We start from the raw sequence: 20,553 nt of genomic DNA on the forward strand, positions 1-20,553 counted from the left end.
GGCCCATCTCATCCCCAGATTTGGGTTGCCAAACTCTCCAGTCTGACAATGGGCCTGCTTTTATCTCGCAGATCTCTCAGCTGGTGGCTGCGGCCCTGGGTATCGACTGGCATCTCCACATCCCCTATCGGCCCCAATCGTCAGGCAAGGTAGAGCGGGTGAACGGCATCATCAAGACGCATCTGACCAAGCTTGCCTCAGAACTACGGCTGTCTTGGGTCGACCTCCTTCCTCTGGCGCTCACTCGCATTCGCACCACACCCCACTCCAAAACAGGTTTGACCCCTTTTGAACTGCTCTATGGCAGGCCCTATCTCCTGACTCACCTCCCCGCAGGAGAGGCTCCCCCACTCATGGGGTACCTCCCCCTCTTCTCCCTCCTACGATCCTTGCTGAGGGAACACGCAGACCGGGTCCTGCCACAACCAACAGATGACGAGGGGCCCACCCGGCCTCTGGCACCAGGAGATCAGGTACTGCTCAAAACCCTGAGTCCCCGCCCACTACAGCCTCGCTGGACGGGACCCCATACTGTAATCCTCACCACTCCTACAGCAGCCAAACTCCTGGGACACGAGCCCTGGTACCACCTGACCCGCCTCAAATGAGCTCCCCCGGGTCTCCCAGAGACAGGGGTGGCCCTGGCCCCGACCCCTCCTCCTGATCACTCCTACCGCTCCACCCTCACGGGGCCGACCAAACTGACCATTACCCGAACCCCTCTGCCGTCGATTCCTGAATAGCCTGGAGACCTTTCACTCCAACCTCAGAACGATGCGGGGCTCTCTACTTTGGGTTACTCTGGGGGTACTGGGAGTCCTGGAAAAAAGGGGGCACACCAACCAAAACCCCCACCAGCCCTTTCAGGTCACCTGGGTCTTAAAAAATGGAGAGACCTACGAAGAGCTAAACCGGACCACAGCCACCCAACCGAAAGATACGTGGTGGCCTGACCTGTACTTTCACCTTCAACAGCTAACCGAGACCTCATGGGCCCGGGCATATCTCAGAAAGGTCGGGTTTTATGCCTGTCCGGGACATCAGCGGGAAAACATAAAGACCTGTGGGGGAATGGTGAGCCGCTACTGTAAATCCTGGGACTGTGTCACTTCCAACGATGGGTACTGGAAATGGTCGGTGACCAAGCCAGACCTGATCAATATGTCCTTCATAAATCCCATCACCCAGGACATGTGGAACCACAGATTCACAAAGTACTGCCCCGACTGTGACTTAGTCAGACTATCATTCACACAGCAAGGACGGACTGAAAACAGATGGATCTCCGGGCTAGCCTGGGGAATACAGGTCTATGATGGCTGGGGGGCCCCAAGCGCAATACTATATGTCCAGCAAGTCCTGCAACCCGCTCAGACGCATGCTGTGGGGCCCAACCAGGTTATTGCACCCCCGCGCCCCTCACCACGGGGGACAAACGCCACAAATGTGACCTCGTCTACCCTCACCCCCCTCCCCCCTCAGCTGACCCGGACTGACCCACCAGAGACCCAGGAACCCCTGTGGGCCTTGGTCAAGGAAGCCTACGGGGCCCTTAACCACTCCAATCCTAATGTGACCCAATCCTGCTGGCTTTGTTACACCCTATATCCACCTTACTACGAGGCCGTGGGCTTAAATGCTACCTACAACTTATCCGTTATCTCCAACCCACCACAGTGCTCTTGGGGAGACCGCAAGGTGGGCCTTACCATGAAACAAGTATGGGGTTCGGGGACCTGCTTAGGCACGGTTCCTACAGATAAACAAACCTTGTGCGCCCAGACTGGCAATGATACCAACTTCACCAATAAGACCTACGTCATACCCGAAACCGGGGGGTGGTGGGTGTGCTCACAGACTGGGCTAACGCCCTGTCTCCACTTGGCTGTCTTCAACTGGAGCAGGGAATTCTGTGTCATGGTAGCAGTAGTACCCAAGATTACATACCACCCAGAGGAGGTCCTCTACAACTTTTGGGACCGAGACACCCCAGCTCCTAGACACAAGAGGGAGCCCGTTACAGCTGTTACTCTGGCAACGCTGTTCACCCTGGGGCCAGCTGGGACGGGCACGGGCATTGCTTCCCTGACCACACAACATCAGGGCCTGACCACCCTGAGGGCCGCAATTGACGAAGACATCGCCCGCATAGAGAAGTCCATGATGGCCCTAGAGAAGTCCTTAACTTCCCTTTCCGAAGTAGTATTACAAAACCACAGAGGGCTAGACCTGATCTTTTTGCAACAGGGGGGCCTCTGTGCGGCCCTCAAAGAAGAATGCTGTTTCTACGCTGATCATACTGGGGTGGTTCGAGAGTCCATGGCTAAAGTAAGAGAGGGATTAGAACGCAGGAAGAGAGAAAGGGAGGCCCAGCAGGGCTGGTTTGAGTCTTGGTTCCAAAGCTCCCCTTGGCTGACGACTTTGCTATCCTCCTTAATGGGACCACTCATCATTTTCTTACTGCTCCTGACTTTTGGGCCCTGTATCCTAAACAAGCTTTTGGCCTTTATCAAGCAACGGCTCAACACGGTCCAGCTGATGGTGCTGCGACAGCAGTACCAGGGGCTTCCAACAAACCCTCCATGACAAGATCAACGACAGATACCCCACGTCATCCCGGCCTCACCCTACCCCCCGTCGCCCCCGTTCAGCAGGAAGTAGCCAGAAAGAATCGGCGCCCCTTGTCCTATATCAAAAAGGCCGGGATGAGAGGTCAGAGCAAGATGGTTAAGGCAGGCCTGGGCCTGCCTGGGCATGTCGGGACATGACCCGGCAGAGGACTGCAGACACACCTCGGAGACAGGCCGGCAACCAAGCTGACCAACCAGGAGCTGACACGGAGCCCTTGGACGCCAATCACCGCTGAGCCCGCACTTTCTTCCTTATATGGGAACCCGGCCCCAGCTATAAAATCTTTCCCCCACCCCTCATACCTCGCAGACTCCCTTTGTCTCCTTGCTCACTCGCCCCCGGGAGTTCTGCCCGAGAGCGACCGCCCAATAAAGGCCCTCATCAACGGTCCATAGAGGTGGCTCTTTCTTCCCGTGGCGGTTCTTACAGGTAGTGGTGATGGTTGCACGCTTCATGATTTTACTAAAATCCATTGAATTGTGTAGGTTTATAGTCATGTGAATTATATATCAGTTGGCTTTTGTGGGGGAAAAAAGGGATTACTAGGAGGGCTGGACTATAGCGAGCCCATCTAAAGCACCTGGCCTTTGTTGTGTCCTTCAGGATGTAGGCAGCCTCCCCACCCAGGGAGCAGTCTCAGTATTTAAACACAAACATTTAGACTATGGGAGACATCCCTGAGGTGCAACCATCTTTAACAGGACAGATCCTGGGCTGTGAGCATCTTCTAGCCAGCCACAAAGGCTGCTGGGCCAGGGGCAGGGTTTACACACAACAGTGGCAAATGTCATCAGCCAGGCAGGATGTGGAGGCACCGGAAGGAAGTGGCGACGGGGCTGAGGTGTGGCGGTTGCCAACAGGAACTGTGTTTTGTTTTTAGAAAAAGAACAGGGGTGGGTGGGTGTGTGCTGGGGCAGGGGAATTTTGTCATTTTAACCTTTGTCACTCTTGGAGTTTGTAAGTGCCACATTCATCTAGTGTGCAGGAAGACCCAGGGGAGCCCCTTGTGCTGGATTCCGAGAAGCCTCTCCTGGTTTTCCCTTTGCTGCCCTTGGAGGTCTTCTAAGAGAGGGCAGAAACCCGGGATCTCCAGAAACGGTACCTGGGATTTTGGTGGCGGGAGGCTGCTGCAGTGACTTCCGGGTGCTTCTCAAGGAACAGGCACTTTCCAGTGGCTGCCCACTCCTTGGTCATAGGAGCCCAAGGGAGTGTGTTTTTTATAGAAAGTGCTGTTTGGTGTTGATGGGAACTCTGTCCATCCAGGAAGTTTTTCAAAAATCATTGCTTCCACTTAAAAAAAAAACCCTCCCACTTTCTCAGGAGACAGAAAGGTAGGCAGGAACCTTATAAGCCTGCTTCATCACCCTGCCCCATCTTCTAGAACCATCCTGGTGCGGGTCTGGTCCGTGGCTTGACGGGCTGTAGATAGAGCTGTGGGGTCGCCCGGGTCAGTGGGGTCCCTGCCCGCTTCTCACCACCCCACAGCCTGTGCCTGTCTGACAGGTCACGTGGCCCCAGAGACCCCAAAGTCAATAGAAGGTAGCAGTGGGGTGCGGGCAGGTTGCATTTTTCTTGGTGTTGTGGTTCTCTGTGAGGGTGAGAAGGCCGGCTATAGGGCAGATAAGGAGCCTGGACACCTGCGTGCACAGAGGCCGCTGTAGGGGCTCAGGGGCCAGCCCAGGCCAACCCCACTCTGGCTGGATGAGGGATAGCACCCTGCTTTGTCTTCTCATGGCCTAAGTGAGGCTGCATTCAGCCTGGGCAGAGGGTGTTTGGAGGCTAAAGTGAGTTGTGGGTGAGAAATTGCTGGCAGGCGGTAGGTGCAGGGGAGGGCAGCTTGGATTTCTGGTCAGTCCACACCCAGGGACTGTCCCTTGACCTGCTCTTGGAGTGGCCCTGAGAGCTGCTTGGTTTACAGATGAACCACCTGGGCGGGCGCACGGCCCCTCGGCAGTTAGCAGTCATGGTCGGGGGGCAGGTGGAGGCTCAGGGCCCCCACCCGCCACATCCAGCACAAGTGCCCTCATACAGAGGAGTCCCTGCTGCCCAGCACAGGGGATGTGACTAGTCTCTGCAACAGAGGGTCAGGGCAGGTGGCCTCTTAACTGGGGCCTCCTGGGGGTCTCAGATCATCCACATTGGGAGAAAAACGGCAGCTGGGCTCTTTGTGGCTGCCCTCCCTTTTTGGAGGCACCTCTTCCTGCCCTCCAGGCCCTAGGCACAGGTCTCTACCATACCTCCAGAACCAGGGAGGGTCAGAACCGGAGGCACCTACACCAGACTGCAGGTGCGGCAGAGGTGCCTGGTGCGGGAGCAGCCCCAGCTAGGAGGGATTTGGCCCTGGATTTGGGATGAAGAGTGGAGGGTGGGGCAGTGGAGGTGGGTGGCCAGGCAGAAGGGACCACAGTTTCATCCCCATGGTCCAGGGTGCAAACACTGACTCCTTCTGCTACCAACTGTGCAGCCTAACAGTGATTTACTCATTAACTGGGTAGTAGTTAATGGTGACCACTAGTAGTTAATGGTTAGTACTGAGTCACCATCTTCTAGCCCAGTGTTTCTCACCTGGGATGCTCCTGCCCTCAGGGGATACTGGATCACATCTGGGGACATCTGTGGTCGTCACAATGGGGGATGCTCCTCACATGAGGGGGCAGGGCTGCTGCTCACCCCCATAGTGCCCAGGGTGGCCCCAATGTCAGTAGTGGCAAGTCTGGGCTTCAGTCTTTCCAGCTTTAAAGTAGGGTTCTGCTTTGCTCTGTGGGTTACCGTGACTGCCTCACTGGGCGTTAACCAAGGTGGCAGGAAGTGATGCTGTTGGGTGGGGCCTCAGGGGCAGCTCTTCTGGTCTCTGGACAGGCCTCCTCGTGCCAGAGCACAGGTGGCTTCCTGCCCCGTCGCCAGGCGGCCTGTCTGCGCGCGTTCCCTCTGACACGTCAGTGCCTGCGCCTTTCACCCATGTGGTCTTCTGAGTTTGTGCTGTCACCTCGCACGGTAAGCAGATTTTACAGGCAGTTCTGGCCCCAGCTTGAACCCAGAGGGAAATGGCCTGTTCTTTGTGGTTCCCAGAGCAGCACTTCAGCCCACACTTGCTCTGTCTCCTCACCCTACTTTAAAAATAACAGCTTTCCTGGCTCTCATTGATGTTCCAGACTCTCCGCCTTTCATGTGTGCAGTCCGCTGTTTTCAGTCCATTCACATTGTCCGCAACACCACCTCTCTCCAGTTCCAGAACATTCTGTCACCTCAGAAGAAACCTTGTTCCCGTCAGCAGTCACCCCATCCCTTGCCCCAGCCCCTGACCACCAGGAACCCACTCCCTGTGTCTGCGGATCTGCCTGCTCTGCACGTTTCCCATCAGTGGAGTCACCCTGTGTGTCCTTCTGTGTCTGCCTCTCTCACTGAGCTCCGTGTCCTCAGGGTCTGTCCATGTGGTAGCGAGTGTCAGAGCTTCTCTCTTTTCCATGGCTGAGTGATGCTTCCATGTGTGGATCAGCTCACCCACTACTGGGCATTTGGGTGTTTCCACCTTTTGGCTGTTAGGAATCATGCTGCTGGACACACTTATGTACAGGTTTTTGTGTGGACATGTGTCGCCCACAAGTGTTATCACTTGGATGGACACTTAGGAGAGAGCTGCTGGTGAGATGGTAACTGCAGTTTTTAAACTGCTGGGCTCTTTTCCTCAGCAGCCACCCCATTTTACATTACCCCAGCAGCGCAGGAGGGTTCCTGTTGACTGTCCTGTTTGATTACACTGTCCTCGTTGGGGGCGGCAGGTCCCTCCCCTCCTCACTGGGCTCCCTACATCTGGCTCCATTCCTGGATGCCCAGCCTCTGTGTTTTGCATAGTTCATGCTGCTTTGAATCAACCTTCCAGTACCCACAGTGTCAAGTGGGGCCCAGAAGAATGAGCAGGCTTCACCTACCAGTGGGGAGGACAGATGGTCCCCAGCCTGCGTGTAACCAGGGCCCAAGTGACCCAGTTGTGTCAGCTGTGAGTTACCCTCCCTGGCGTCCCTTCAGATGTCCTGTATAGCCTCTGTCTGAGTTTCCAATGGCTGCTGTAACAAATCACCACAGACTTTGTAGCTCAAACCACACAGATTATCCTCTTACAGTTCGAGAGGTTGAGTCCAGCTCAGGCCTCTCAGGGCTAAAATCCAGGTGTGGGCAGGGCCGGTCCCTCCAGAGGCTCCGGGGGAGCTTTGGCTCCTGCCTTTTCCAGCTTCTAGAGGCGCCGCATCCCTGGCTTGCAGCCCCTCCCTCCATCCTTCCAGCCAGCAGAGCAGCATCTCCCGTTTCTCTGCCTCTGACTCTGTTAGCAGGCCCTGTGGACATGCGGAGGACACAGAAGGGGGAAAGAGGTAGGGTCAGGGTTGCGCCTGCCCCAAGGGGAGAGGTGCTGGACCCCTCCTTTGGACCCCGCCCTCCACACTCCATGCTCCAGAAGAAGTACTCTAAGGGCCCAGCTTACCGCCATCCCTCTCACTTGAGACCAGAGCAACCTCTTTCTTGTTAGTTTCTCATAACCCAAGAGTCAGAATTATTCCTGGCTCTACAGGCAGGACACCCTGGCTAGAACACTGGTGTGTGCCCTTCACATTATCCGTCCAGCCTCTGGAATTAACCCAGAGGTGCCAGGAGGCCCAGGCCAATGGGGATCAGTCTGATTTCCGACCTGCTGACGTGTAGAAGCGCCGAGCCTGCAGGAGATGCTGGGCTCCAGGATGTGGTGGGTCGTGACTCAGCGCTTACTAACCGCCTGCTGAGGTCCTTCCCTTCCTGGTCGCCCCATCTGGACCTTGGACATGGGTGCAGACATGGGTGAACTGGGCTGAGGTGACCAGACCTGCCTGCCTCAGGCCCATCCCCTGGCACAGCTTCTCCATCACTGAGGTCAGCCTAGTGGCATGACATTGTCCCCTGGGGGTGACGGGATCCCTGTGCAAGGACACGCGATGTCCTTTCAGACATGGAATGTCCAGAAGTTTCTGACTGTAAATGTAGGCTGTTTGAAGCCCCTCGGTTTGTCGCAGTTTGCTGCACAGCATGCTTGGTCTGGAGGGTCAAGGTCCCAGGACCAAGGGACTGACTCCAAAGGTGTTTATTACAACATTACGTATATATTACAACATTATGTGTATATTACAACATTACGTGTAAGTGTTTTTCATCTCACCAGGAGTGCAGGGCTGTGTGTGCTGGAGCCCCGCCTGGGCAGTGCTTCCGCTTCCCCCAGCCTGGGCGCACTTCCCCCTCTGCTGCTGCTCCTGGGTGAGCTCCCAGGATACCTCCACCCCACCCAGTCCTGACCAGGTCCACTCCCAGGAAAGCATATCTACCCCAGCCGGAGATGGAGACAAGGGGCGGTGGGCCATTGTGGCCATCAGAGCGGTGATGGTGAAGGAGCAGCGCGTGACTGGTCCCAAGTATGAGCCAGACCCAGGCTCCTTGTGCTTGATTTCACCCTTTCGTGCCCCCTGCGGTGGGGTCTATTACTCCCAATGTGACAGGGAAGACAGTACAGAACAGAGGCTTGGAGCAGGGCCATGGCAGTGTAGCCTCTACACTGGGGCCTCGTCCCCAAGATAAGCAGCATCTGTCACAAGCCCAGACCACTCGTGGAGGCATCTTCACTTAGGTGGTACATCGGGGTGGGTAGTGTCCCCCAGATTCCTATCTGTCCCTTGGACGTGGATCTGTGCAGATGTTAGGCTAGAGAGCTGAGGGCCCATGGGGTTATGGAGGGCCCTGGTCCAGAGACGAGACTGTGACACAAGCCACAGAGAGGAGGAGAGGCAGCAGGAGTCCACGCCCTTCCAGCCCTGGAGCCCAGAAGCCCCACGGTCAGGCTGTGGGCAGAGCTAGTTCCTCCTGGGGCTCCCTCCCAGCTCCACCAGTGCCCCTGGTCCTTGGAGTCTCCATCTCTGTGTCCATCATCACACGGCCTCTTACAAACTCATCACTGGATTTTGGGTGCCCGGATAGTCCAGGAATAGGGCAACCCAAGATCCTTAATCAGTCTGCAAAGACTCTCTTTCCAGATAAGATTCATTCACAGATCCCTGGCTATGGACATCTCTTCACAGAGGCTGCCACCTAGCCTGAGGGGCCCGCCCTCAGGTGGCATGTGGGGCCAGCAACTTTCTCTTTACCAAAAGCCTCTGGGCACAGAGGGGATGTGCCGGGGCAGTTCTGTGTGCCCTTTTGTTGAACTCAAAACCACAAGTCCCAGGAGCGTCCCCAGTCCACCCGCTGGTGGTTCTAGAACAGGGTTTCAAGGAGGCTCACGATGTTTCCTTTTTGTGTGTTCCAGGTCTGAGGGAGCCCTGGGGGCCCTGTGACCTTCCTGTCGTGAGTGTCCTGCCCAGCCCTCCCCTCGGAAACCTCGTGGGGGTTGTCCCGAGAGCGCGGCCAAGATGTCCAACCCCTTCCTAAAGCAGGTCTTCAACAAGGACAAGACCTTCCGGCCCAAGCGCAAGTTTGAGCCAGGCACCCAGCGCTTCGAGCTGCACAAGAAGGCGCAGGCCTCGCTGAACGCAGGGTTGGACCTGAAGCTGGCAGTGCAGCTGCCCGCTGGCGAGGAGCTCAACGACTGGGTGGCCGTGCACGTGGTGGACTTCTTCAACCGCGTCAACCTCATCTATGGCACCATCAGTGACGGCTGCACCGAGCGCTCCTGCCCCATCATGTCGGGCGGCCCCAAGTACGAGTACCGTTGGCAGGACGAGCACAAGTTCCGGCGGCCCACGGCACTGTCAGCCCCCCGCTACATGGACCTGCTCATGGACTGGATTGAGGTGCAGATCAACAATGAGGACATCTTCCCCACCAATGTCGGTGAGTCTCTGCGCTTTTGTGTTCTTTTAGGGTCAACTTTATTGGGATGGAGTCCACACACCGCTACATCCACTCATTTAAAGTGCATGGTTCAGGGGCTTCCCTGGTGGTCCAGTGGTTGGGACTCCACGCTTCTGCTTCATGGGGCACAGTTGGGGAACTAAGACCTCACATGCTACATGGTAAGGCAAATAAAAAAAGGCAGTTCAGTGGCGTTATAGTACATTCACAGTGTCGTGCAGCTATCAGCTCTATCTAAATCCATCTCCCTGGAGGCTTCTCTGGCCCAGTGGTTAAGAATCCGCCTGCCAGTGCAGGGGACATGGGTTGCATCCCTGGTCTGGGAAGATCCCACATGCTGAGGGGCAGCTAAGCCTGTGCTCCACAGCTACTGAGTCTGTACTCTAGAGCCCATACTCTGCAACAAGAGAAGCCTGCGCACTGCAGCTGGAGAAAGCCCACGTGCAGCAGTGAAGACCCTGCACAGCCAAGGAAAAAAAGTCCATCACCCTAAAAGAAGCCCCATCCCCTTCAGCAGTCACCCTCACTGCCTCCCCAGCCCCTGACTACCAGGAACCCACTGTCTGCGTCTGTGGCTTTTCCTGTTCTGAACGTTTCCCATTGGTGGAATCACACCCTGTGTGTCCTGTGTCTGCTTCTCACACTGAGCGTCGTGTTCTCAGGGTCCATCCACGCGGTAGCGAGTGTCAGGGCTTCTCTCCTTTTCATGACTGAGTGATGCTCCTGTGTGTGAAGGGACACATTTTGGTTCAAGCAGAGGCTTCCCTGGTGGCTCAGATTTTAAAGAATCTGCATGCAGTGCAGGAGACCCAGGTTCAATCCCTGGGAGAAGGGAATAGCTACCTCCTCTAGTATCCTTGCCTGGAGAATTCCATGGACAGAGGAACCTGGCAGGCTGCACTCCATGGGATAGCAAAGAGCCAGACCCAGCTGAGCGACTAAACACACAGAGTTAAGGGATCTTGAGATAGACAGTTCTGGATTATCTGAGTGAGCCCTAAATGTCATCACAAGGTCCTGATGAGGGGGCAGAGGGAGACTTGTTGCCCAGGGAGGCAGAAGGTGGTGAGGTGATGGGAGGAAGAAGGGACCGTAAGCCCAGAAAAGATGGGACCGGGTTTTACCTGGAGCCTGTGGAGGACCCAGCTCTGCCCACAGCTGGACTCCAGCTCGGCACCATGTGGACTCTGGCCTTAGGAACTGGGAGAGAATTGTCCTGAGCCGCTGAGCGGCCCCAGGAAACAGCAGATGTTATTCTCATGTTCACCCGAGCTGCTTGGAGTCCTGGTAGGCTGACTGGTGAGCAGGCCTCAGGCCTGGCTTTGGGCTGCTGGCATGCTACGTGCTTCATTGAGTTTCTCACCCCCAGGCCTCACTCACCGTCCGTACAGTGAACCACGTTGACTCTGGCAAGGGGCTTCCAGGGACCCACCTGGGAAAAGGCCATCCCACACTCATCACTTTCCCGAAACAGATTCCTGGGTGGTCCCCTGTCAGGTTCCTGGGTCCAAGTATGCACCTTCTCGTTGTCATCCTGAGTCACTGCTTTGCTGGGACCATCTGGGGCCCTGCGGGGTCCACTTCCTAGAACTCAGGCTTGCCTCGAGTCAGTGCTCACACACCAGAAAGGAGAGCATGAAAAGAGCGAGAGAAATGAACTGGGCAGATGTCACCCAGCTGCCCAGCAGAGGGTAGGGGCTGCCTGGCCCAGGCCGTATCTTCCAGCCCTGTCCACAAACCCCAGGGCCAGCCCCACCCCTTGGCCTGGTTCCACCCGCACCCCCACCCCCGGAGGACTGAAGTGCTTCTCTTTGCTTGTTTGCGGTGCTGCTCAGAACAGGCGCCTCCCGTGCTCTTCAGGGCTAGATCTGTGGCCAGACAGAGAAACCACAGGTCCAAAAGTTCATCCTGCCCCCCATGCTGGTGCTTCCATGCCTGAACATCCACTTAGCCCCAAAGCCACCTGGGTACTCTTGAGTTTAGACCCGAGATCCGTCCACACGCTTTTCCCATAAAGGACCAGATGGGCTGCCTCGGATACTCAGATCTGCCATGCAACCCAAAAGCCATCACGGATGACATGTAAACAAGTGTGCATGAGGAGTAGGCCTGCGTTCCAGTAAAACTTACCTACAGAAGTGGGTGGTGGACCAGGTTTGTGACTTCATGTGAGGGCATCTTGCAGGCGTGGGCAGTGCAGTCCCAGAAGATCCTGTGTCCAGGCCCTTCTCCTATGGGGCTGTCACTCCCTCTCCACCTGGGATGACCCAGGAGGACCCCCCAGGAAAGGGGGCATGGTGGGGCCTTGGCCTAGTGGGGCCCAGGATCCTGTGTGGCAGGTGGTGGCTATATGCTGTGCTGCCTTCCTCTGCCTGCCATAGGCTCTGTTCCCTCCGACCTCCCAATGCTGAGGAGACCTCCCCTTGTGGGGGGTCCTCCTGCCCTCAAGGCCACTGTCCCACCACTCAAGTTTCATGGGTCTTCACGGACGGCAGGTGAGCCTCAGATGCCCTGTGAACATGGTTTTTCCCAAGAGTCAAGTATTCTTGGGCTTCCCTGATGGTTAAGAATCCACCTGCCAATGTAGGAAACATGAGTTCAATCCCTGGTCTGGGAACATCCCACATGCGGCAGAGCAGCTAAGCCTGCGTGCTTCAACTACTGAGCTCATGCACTTAGGGCCTGTGCTCTGCGACAAGAGAAGCCACCGCAGTGAGAAGCCTGCACACACAACTCAAGAGAACCTGCGCTCAGCAACGAAGCCCTAGCACAGTCAAAAAATTTTTTAATTAGTTTAAAAGAGTCAAGCATTCCTTCTGTTTAGCTCTTTTCTCCTGTTGGATGGAGGCAGGAAACCCAGAGGCCTCACTGATGCTGAACAAGCCTTCTGCAAAGGAACATCCCCAGACACCCAGCCTGGAGTACCAGTGCCATCAGCAGTATGGGACACGCATACACACAGGAGGGAGCTGGCCAGGAGCATGACGGTTGGTCTTGGGGAAGGTCTTTCCCATTTGCCTCGTGCCTCCACACCCTGGGACCTGCCTCTGGCGTGAGAAACCCTCACTCAGGCTAGTCGTCCCTGACTGGCCGCTGACACCACCCCTTGAGCTGCTGAGCACACAGATCCTGAGCACCTACTTGGATGTCTTTGGAGATTTGCTTCCCAACCAGCAGCTGCCATTCCATTTTCTGTGAGTGCATCCCAGAGTGTTGTGGCTGTCCACAGGCTGGCTGTCCACAGGCTGGGTGGAGCCCCTCTCATGAAGGACATAGGACCTGTCCGTCCTGGTCCCGGGCAGCCCCCGGTAGCGCTGGTCACGTGGTGTGAGTGCATGGCATCTATCCTCTGGGCCGAGGAGGACACACAAAGTGGGGAGGGGCATGTTGGCGCAGCCCATGAATGTGCCTGATGCCAGAGGGTCACCCCCAGCTGGGGCGACAAGCCTTACCACAATTTTAAAAAATTTTTTAAAAATTTAAAAATAGAAATAAATGTATTTCAGTAATAGAAAAACAAGGTGCATGTATGTATGTATGCAATTAAGTTAGGATGTGTATGCAATTGTTAGGATGTGTATGTTCAAATGTAAGCTGTACCATGAAGCATACTTAGATGGAACGACATAAATATATTAAGGGAAAAGCATCAAAGTCCAGAACATAGGTTTTTATGCATTGCCCAGTTCCTATCCGAAAAATAAATGTAACCAGAAATAGACACAGAAGCCTGTGAGCCACCCGGAAGCGGGATGTCAGGTCCACTGCCCGGCAGACGCGGAGAGCGAGAAGGGCAGGATGTCTGGGCCTGCAGGACTGCCCCTGCCCGCCCCCCGGCGCTGTCTGGGGCAGAGAGGCGCAGGTCCTGGAGGGAAGGGAAGCTGAGCCATGCTCGTCGCCCCACAGGCACGCCGTTCCCCAAGAACTTCCCGCAGGTGGTGAAGAAGATCCTGTCGCGGCTCTTCCGCGTGTTCGTGCACGTGTACATCCACCACTTTGACCGCATCGCGCAGCTGGGCTCCGAGGCTCACGTCAACACCTGCTACAAGCACTTCTACTACTTTGTCACTGAGTTCGGCCTTATCGACACCAAGGAGCTGGAGCCACTGGTGAGCGGGGAGCGTCGTGGGGTAGGCAGCGGGTGCACGGGGTCCCCCCGTTTCAGTGGCCCAGAGGGGCGCCTGCCTGCAGTTGCCCCTGCTTCTCTGTGGGGGTGCCCATCGCTCCTGCCAAAGCGGCAGGAGAGCAAGGAGCTACTTCTTTTTCTGGTTTTAATTGAGGTAAACTTTACATGTGGTAAAACCACTGATGTAAAAACGAACAATTCAGTGGTGTTTAGTACATTCACAGGGTCCTGCAACCGTCACCTCAATCCAGTTCCAGAACCTTTCACAACCCCCAAAGCAGCCTTCACATCAGCAGTCACCCCGTCCTCAGGCCCTGCAACCACTCACCCACTTTCTGTCTGGGGGGATTTGCCGAATTGGTCAGTATTGACTCCCCCACATCCCCAGAAATGGGAGATTTCAGGTGCCTGAGTCAGGTCCCGTGGGCTGTGACATGGAACCCGTATGCCATACTGTGTTACCCAAATGGCTCTGAGCAGGACCTGCAAGGTCAGAGGGCACAGGTGGTTGCTCTCCCAGTGCCCACCAGCTGCTGCCACTGTTCATGGGGGTCATTATAAGAAGTGGGAACATCTCCCCAAGCTCAGAAATGCCAGAACCTTCCAGGGACCGGTTGGTGACTGGGTATGCGGGTCTATTCCTGGGAGACAAGATCATCGCTCTGGATATCCCGCCCCAATTGTACCTTTCCTGGCAGGACCCTGGGCCTCCATGTGGGCCTGTTTGGAAGGCCTTTTATTTGAGTACACTTGATTACAACCTTGTGTTGGTTTCAGGTGTACAGCACTGTGACTCAGTTAAACATGTATTCTTTTTCATAATTTTTCCATTATGGTTTATCACAGGACACTGAATATAGTTCCCTGTGCTATATAGCTGGAGAAGGCGATGGCACCCCACTCCAGCACTCTTGCCTGGAAAATCCCATGGACGGAGGAGCCTGGTGGGCTGCAGTCCATGGGGTCGCTAAGAGTCGGACACGACTGAGCGACTTCACTTTGACTTTTCACTTTCATGCATTGGAGAAGGAAATGGCAACCCACTCCAGTATTCTTGCCTGGAGAATCCCAGGGACGGGGAAGCCTGGTGGGCTGCCCTCTACGGGGTCGCACAGAGTCAGACATGACTGAAGCGACTTAGCAGCAGCAGTGCTATATAGCAGGACTTAAATGTTTATCAATTTTATATATAGTAGTGTGTATCCGTTAATCCCAAACACCTAATTTATCCCTATTTCTTTTCTCCCTTATGTCTGAGTCTGTTTCTCTTTCATAAATAAGTTCATCTGTGCCATACTTTAGATTCCACATAGAAGTGACATCACGTGGTGTTTCTTTCTCCGAGTCACATTGCTAAGCGTAAAGCCCTCCAAGTCCATCCATGTTGTTGCAGATGGCATTAGCTCACTCTTTCTCATGGCCGAATAACAGTCTGCTGTATAGATGCACCGTGTCTCCGTTCTCCACTCCCCTGTCAGTAGGCATTTAGCGTGTTTCCATGTCTTGGTTATTGTAAATAGTGCTGCTGTGAGCATTAGGGTACATTTATCTTTTCAAATTATAGTTTTATCTGGATACATGCCCAGAAGTAGGATGGCTGAATCAATCTATGGGACCTCCGTATTCTCCATAGTGGTGGCACCAATTTGCTTTACATGTGACCTTTTTCCCTGATTCCTTTCATTGCTTTGGGTCTTTGCAAAAGGCTTATCTTTGACAACTTTTAAAAATCTCTAAAAACATCTCAACATAGTTTTTTCGTGTTTGTATATTCTCTTGTAGGCTCTGGCTAGTAGGGAAGGGGTTTCCCTCTGGGGTAGTGGAATGTTCTGGGACCAGGTAGAGGTGGGGGTTGTCCACTGTTGAGGAGGACAGTTCATTTTATGTGAATCTCACCAAATACGGAAAATAGTCATGGGCAGTTTTATGATACACTCATGGTTTTTCACTTAGTATCCTGATCCCATGGTCCTTTCTCCTGCGTTGACGCTTAGAGTTCTTTCTGGAGGCAGAAACTGTGACCCTTCTCATAAAGAGCCTGCCGCCTGGCCTGAGGCACATACTGTCTATGCCCTGTTTAGTAAGGTTTGTGTTAAATGAGGCCTGTGGGCCCCTTGAGACCATGCACTCCGACTTCCCTTTGTGACTCCTGATGTCCTGCTTGTTCTTAACAGAAAGAAATGACCGCACGGATGTGCCACTGAGAGCCCTCGGCCCTGTCATCTCTGCGGCCACACCCTGGAGGCCCGCTGCGGCTATGCGCCACATCTCCAGCGCAGGGACCAGTGTTTTCTAGCCCAGCAGATTATGGGCTGTCAGGGTTGCATCCTCTCTCCGGTTCCAAGGTGGCAGCAGCCATTAGTCCGGTCCTCTCTGGGCCCCAGTCTCCTCAGCTATCACATCATGAGGGAGATGGAATTTGAACTCTGTGATTCTCTGTGTTGTGAGCAACCAGGAAAACCCACTTTGTTTGGAAACCACTTGCATCTGCCTGGAGGCTGGCCCACCTTGGGTCTGTCTCCCGACTAGCCAGCATGCTTGGCCATGGGCTCTGGGGCCCAACAGCAAGGCCATGGCCGTGCAGCACTTCCCACCATGGCCCAGGTCTGGTTTTGAGCGGTACGAGCACCTGGCTTCTGTCGTCCCTACGTCCTCCCCTAGCCACTTCTGTCTGCCGTTCCTCCAGGACCCTGGGCTCATCCATCAGTTTCCCAAGCCTGCGCCTGCATCCCACATTTCTTGGGGCTGCTTCATGTCACATAAAAGAGTGAATTTTTATAGTTTCATATACAACTGCTGTGAGATGTTACTAGGAGAAAAAAAAAAGCATTTTACCTACAGGTAGTCTTCCCCTTGCCTTCTAGAAAAATGTCCCCTTTTTGCCATGAATAACAGGGTGACTCTCCCAGGGAGCCCCTCTCCCTGGGTGTACAACCTCTGAATTTCACCTAATGCCTGCCAACATCATATGGAAACCCTTTGTGTGCCACCCGGCCCCCCCCCCGACCCCAGGACTCTGGAACCAAACCCCAGCACCTTCTCCCTGCAGAAGCTGGAGCAGGGGCACTCCACCAGCCACCTCCCTGCCCACGAGCAGCATCCTTGGTGGTCTTTGGCCATGGCAACCCTACCTGCCCAGGCCACACTGGTTCCAAGTTACCTCGAGGTGTCAGGGAGAGGGTCCACCACCGACACCAAACAAGTGCAATTAACGAATGCAACCTGGGCCTCAGTCCTTCAGAAGCTGCCACCCCTGCTCCTGGAGGCCTAGAAGGACTTTATGAAACCGGCCAATCGAATGTAGCTCCTTTTAGATGCAGAACCACAACCAAACGCCGTAACCACTGTGCCTCTCCAGGTCACCAGCCAGGTCAAGGAAGGCAGTGCGACTAGGGGAGAGAGTCCCCTGCCCACCCTCCTGCACCTGTGGGTATTCCCACAGGGACATCAGAATAAACCAGTCTCCTTATCTGCAGCTGATGACTGTCATTTTTGTCTTCCTAGAGTTAGGACACATCACCACAATTGTCACCAAGGTGCCCTTGTCCAAGGGGCAAAGAAATCTTCACTGTCACAACGGTTTGTGGCCCCCAGAGTGCCCGAGTAGATGATCAGACGCACAGCATATTGGTGGGACTAGAATTTCACAGGGTGCCCGGCATCTGGAAAACAGACTGAGAAGGCACCCACCTCTCCCCCACTTCTGCTTTCTCTCGCATTGCTCTAGACACTGAGCAAACGTGATTTTAACTGTTGCCTCTTTGCAACATAAAAACGTTCCAGAAAACTTTGAACTGGGTGCAGAAGAATAGAGTGAGAGGGAACAAACAGAGGGGTGTTTTCTCCATCCTAGGTATCCTGTGTCCTTAGCACATGAGTTTACCCCAGACATCTCTTACATGCAAAATATGGGATTGTGTTACTCTCAGGGGTCCTGGGGCCAACAGAGCGGTCTTATGAGAAGCTCGATCCGGTGGATTCCAGCCCGGTGTGTGGCTTCCTTCCCCTAGAGGGCGCGCCGTCTCCATTGCAGGGAGAGAGTGTCTTCAGGGGACTCCTGGTTACTTGGAAATAAATACTTTCTAATGAAGCCTGTGTTTCCTTACCCCTGGATTTTGCAAATACACCACAGAGACTTCCAGGACCAGTTTAAAGTCTGGGGAGCTATTTGCCGTTATTTGGAACAACAGCCCCCAAAGTTGTCCTTGTCCTGGTCCTGGTACCTGTGAACATGTCACTTCAGTGGGCAGAGGAGACTTTGCAGGAGGGGTTAAGTATAGGCCCCTGAGATGCTGGATTCCTGGGGTCCCAGTGTCATCGCAGGGTCCTTATAAGAGGCGGGGGGAGGTGCTGCTGGCTATGAGCATGGAGGGAGAGGCTGCGAGCCAGGGATAAGGCACCTCTAGAATCTGGAAAAGGCAGCAACCGGTGCTCCCTGGAGCCTCCAGAGGGACCAGCCCTGCCTACGCCTGGATTTAGCTCCTTGAGGCCCGAGTTGGACTTCGGACCTCCAGGACTTTAAGGAAAAAAGTTAGTGTTATTTAAGCCAATGAGTTTGCTGACTTGTTAGGGCTGCCACGGGGAACTCATGCACCCTTTGGAAGGAAGTGTTTCATACACTGAACTCCTGGGACCTACTGACTTGGGCTGCCATAATGCTAAGATTAGCCAGGCTAGCTTCTGGGCAGCCCTTCCCTCCACTGGCCTGGTAATCACTCATTCTAACAGGACAGTTCACCCCAAAACTTGTTCAACCAGGAGAGGTTGTGGGAGGTAGGAAATGGTGTCTGGAATGGTACCAGAGGAGGCAGTGGCAAAAGGAACCAGCTGTGTTTCTTGGACAAAACCAGCTGGCCCTGTTCCCTCCTGGCCACCACTGAGGCATGGCTGTGGATGTGAGTCATCACAATAGACGTGACAAAGAAGGCAGAATAACCCAGAAGGGGTGTTCTTCCAGAAAGTGGAGAAGAAGAAAGTGGGGTCACAGTAGGGCCATCTCGGAAGATCAGGAACCCCCTTGCTACTGGAAACTTCCAAACTGGGGCAGGCATTGTCCTTGACTGGTACTATTCAATATGGCAGCCGCTAGCCACAGGGGCTATTGAAATTCTAATTCAAGATCAGCTAAACAGAAAACATCCTCAGCTCCTTCACACTAGCCCTCGTCAGTCGTCTCCACGACCCCCATTTTCTGCTACTGTTGGTTGGCGCTGCTTCTACAAGTTGTTCCTGAGTCAGAACAAATGTCAAGATAGAGACTTTTTTTTTAAGGTAGAGACAATTTGAATCCTTTTCCAATTCATAAAGATTGACTGAAGTCTGGAATTTGATAAGTGGTTTGCATCTTGACCACCAAAAGGAGGGGCCGTGTGGGGTTGAAGAGGGGAAGGCGGCTCTGGGGACAGATGGAGGACTTGGAAAAGCCCAGACAGGGATTTCCCTGGCAGTCCACTGGTTAAGACATTGCCTTCCAATGCAGAGAGTGCAAGTTCCATACCTGGTTGGGGAGCTAAGATCCCACATACCTATCAGCCAAAAAAACAAAACATAAAACAGGAGAGGTATTGTAACAAATTCAATAAAGACTTTAAGAATGGTACACATCAAAAAGAAAGAAAAGAAAAAGCCCAGATAGATTCATTCCTCTGTTGAGCATGCATTTTATAGGTGCCTCCAAGTTGACAACGCCCCTGTGGGTTGTTGCCACTATTTATGGCTACAATAATATTCCTCTAGTTGTATCTTTATAAACAGCCTGGGTTTTTTTTTTTCAGTTTTATTTACTATTTATTTTTATTTTTTGGCTACGCCACGCAGTATGTGGGATCTTGGTTTCCTGACCAGTGACGGAACTGGTGCCCCCTGCAATGGAAGCATGGAGCCCTAACCATTGGACAATCTGGGAACTCCTTAGATGCTGTTTCATAGATGATGGTAATTGGCAAAATTGTTTGCTCTGTCAATATATATATATTAATACATAATGATGTATTATGTATTAGTATATATGATTGTGTATTACAATATGATATATATTAATATAATAATATATGATAATATATATTAACAGTGAACTTAATTTCACCAGTTATCACTATATATATATATATATATACACACACACACATACATATATATGACTAACCAGTAGTAAAATGTAAAATAATATGCATCCTTTGAAATTAACTGGAGGGACAAAGACAGGAACAACAGCAGCTACAAAAGATAGAAAATACAGTAAACAGCAAAGATGAATATTTTAAAGCATATACGGGATTATTTCATGGAAAACTAAGGCAGCAGTCATAGACCAGGCTTGGCTATATGGAGTCCCCACCTGGTTTTATAAATAAGGTTTTATTGGTACCTGACCCTGCACGTTCACCTGTATATCACCTATATAACACAAGAGGCAGTTGTCCCACAGAAGCTGAAAACAGCCACTCTCGGGCCTTCATGGAAAAAGTTGGCTTACCCCTGAAATTGAGGTTGATTCTCCTAGTAAAATATGAGAGTGTCTCAGAAGTAAAACCGTGATCTTAGCATTTTCTTCTTTTCACACAGACCTAGACAGTTCTGTGCATCCTAACCCCTGGGCTGTATGCTTACCTTGGGAGAATCTCATGTGACTTCTATCCCAATAAAGTTCTTATATAAATGGCATGGCACAGTTCAGAGTAGATAAGGCCAAGTTATACCTAAGCAAAGCCAACCATGAAAAAGCAGTGATTGCAATATTAATACATACAGGAAACAGTATACTTATTTTGACCAAGTTTCCTGATTAATATCGCTATAGGGAAAATATATTAGTTAGAAAACTTTATGTATTGAAATACATTAAATGAAATAGAAATTCAAGGAAGACTTAGAAAATGATACCAGTGAACTTATCTACAAAACAACAGTAGACCCACAGACATAGGAAACAA

General features: G+C 53.1%; 1 protein-coding gene across 1 annotated transcript; it reads left to right on the forward strand.

The window, feature by feature from the left end:
* Positions 1-238: 238 nt before the first annotated feature.
* On the forward strand, positions 239-15,825 carry MOB3A (MOB kinase activator 3A). The gene is made up of 4 exons (XM_068979770.1): positions 239-276; positions 8,951-9,474; positions 13,402-13,604; positions 15,796-15,825. Exons 2-4 carry the CDS (start codon positions 9,054-9,056, stop codon positions 15,823-15,825), a joined length of 654 nt encoding a protein of 217 aa, XP_068835871.1. The 5' UTR covers positions 239-276; positions 8,951-9,053.
* The last annotated feature ends 4,728 nt before the right edge of the window (positions 15,826-20,553 follow it).

Source organism: Capricornis sumatraensis, chromosome 9 (assembly GCF_032405125.1).
Source record: "Capricornis sumatraensis isolate serow.1 chromosome 9, serow.2, whole genome shotgun sequence".
Taxonomy (NCBI): Eukaryota; Metazoa; Chordata; class Mammalia; order Artiodactyla; family Bovidae; genus Capricornis; species Capricornis sumatraensis.

Excerpts from the sequence above, each read along its gene's own strand:
- MOB3A (XM_068979770.1), top strand. The coding sequence starts at position 9,054 with ATGTCCAACCCCTTCCTAAAGCAGGTCTTCAACAAGGACAAGACCTTC. Across the intron at positions 9,475-13,401 it reads CATCTTCCCCACCAATGTCG|GCACGCCGTTCCCCAAGAAC; the intron begins GTGAGTCTCTGC and ends GTCGCCCCACAG. Across the intron at positions 13,605-15,795 it reads CCAAGGAGCTGGAGCCACTG|AAAGAAATGACCGCACGGAT; the intron begins GTGAGCGGGGAG and ends TGTTCTTAACAG.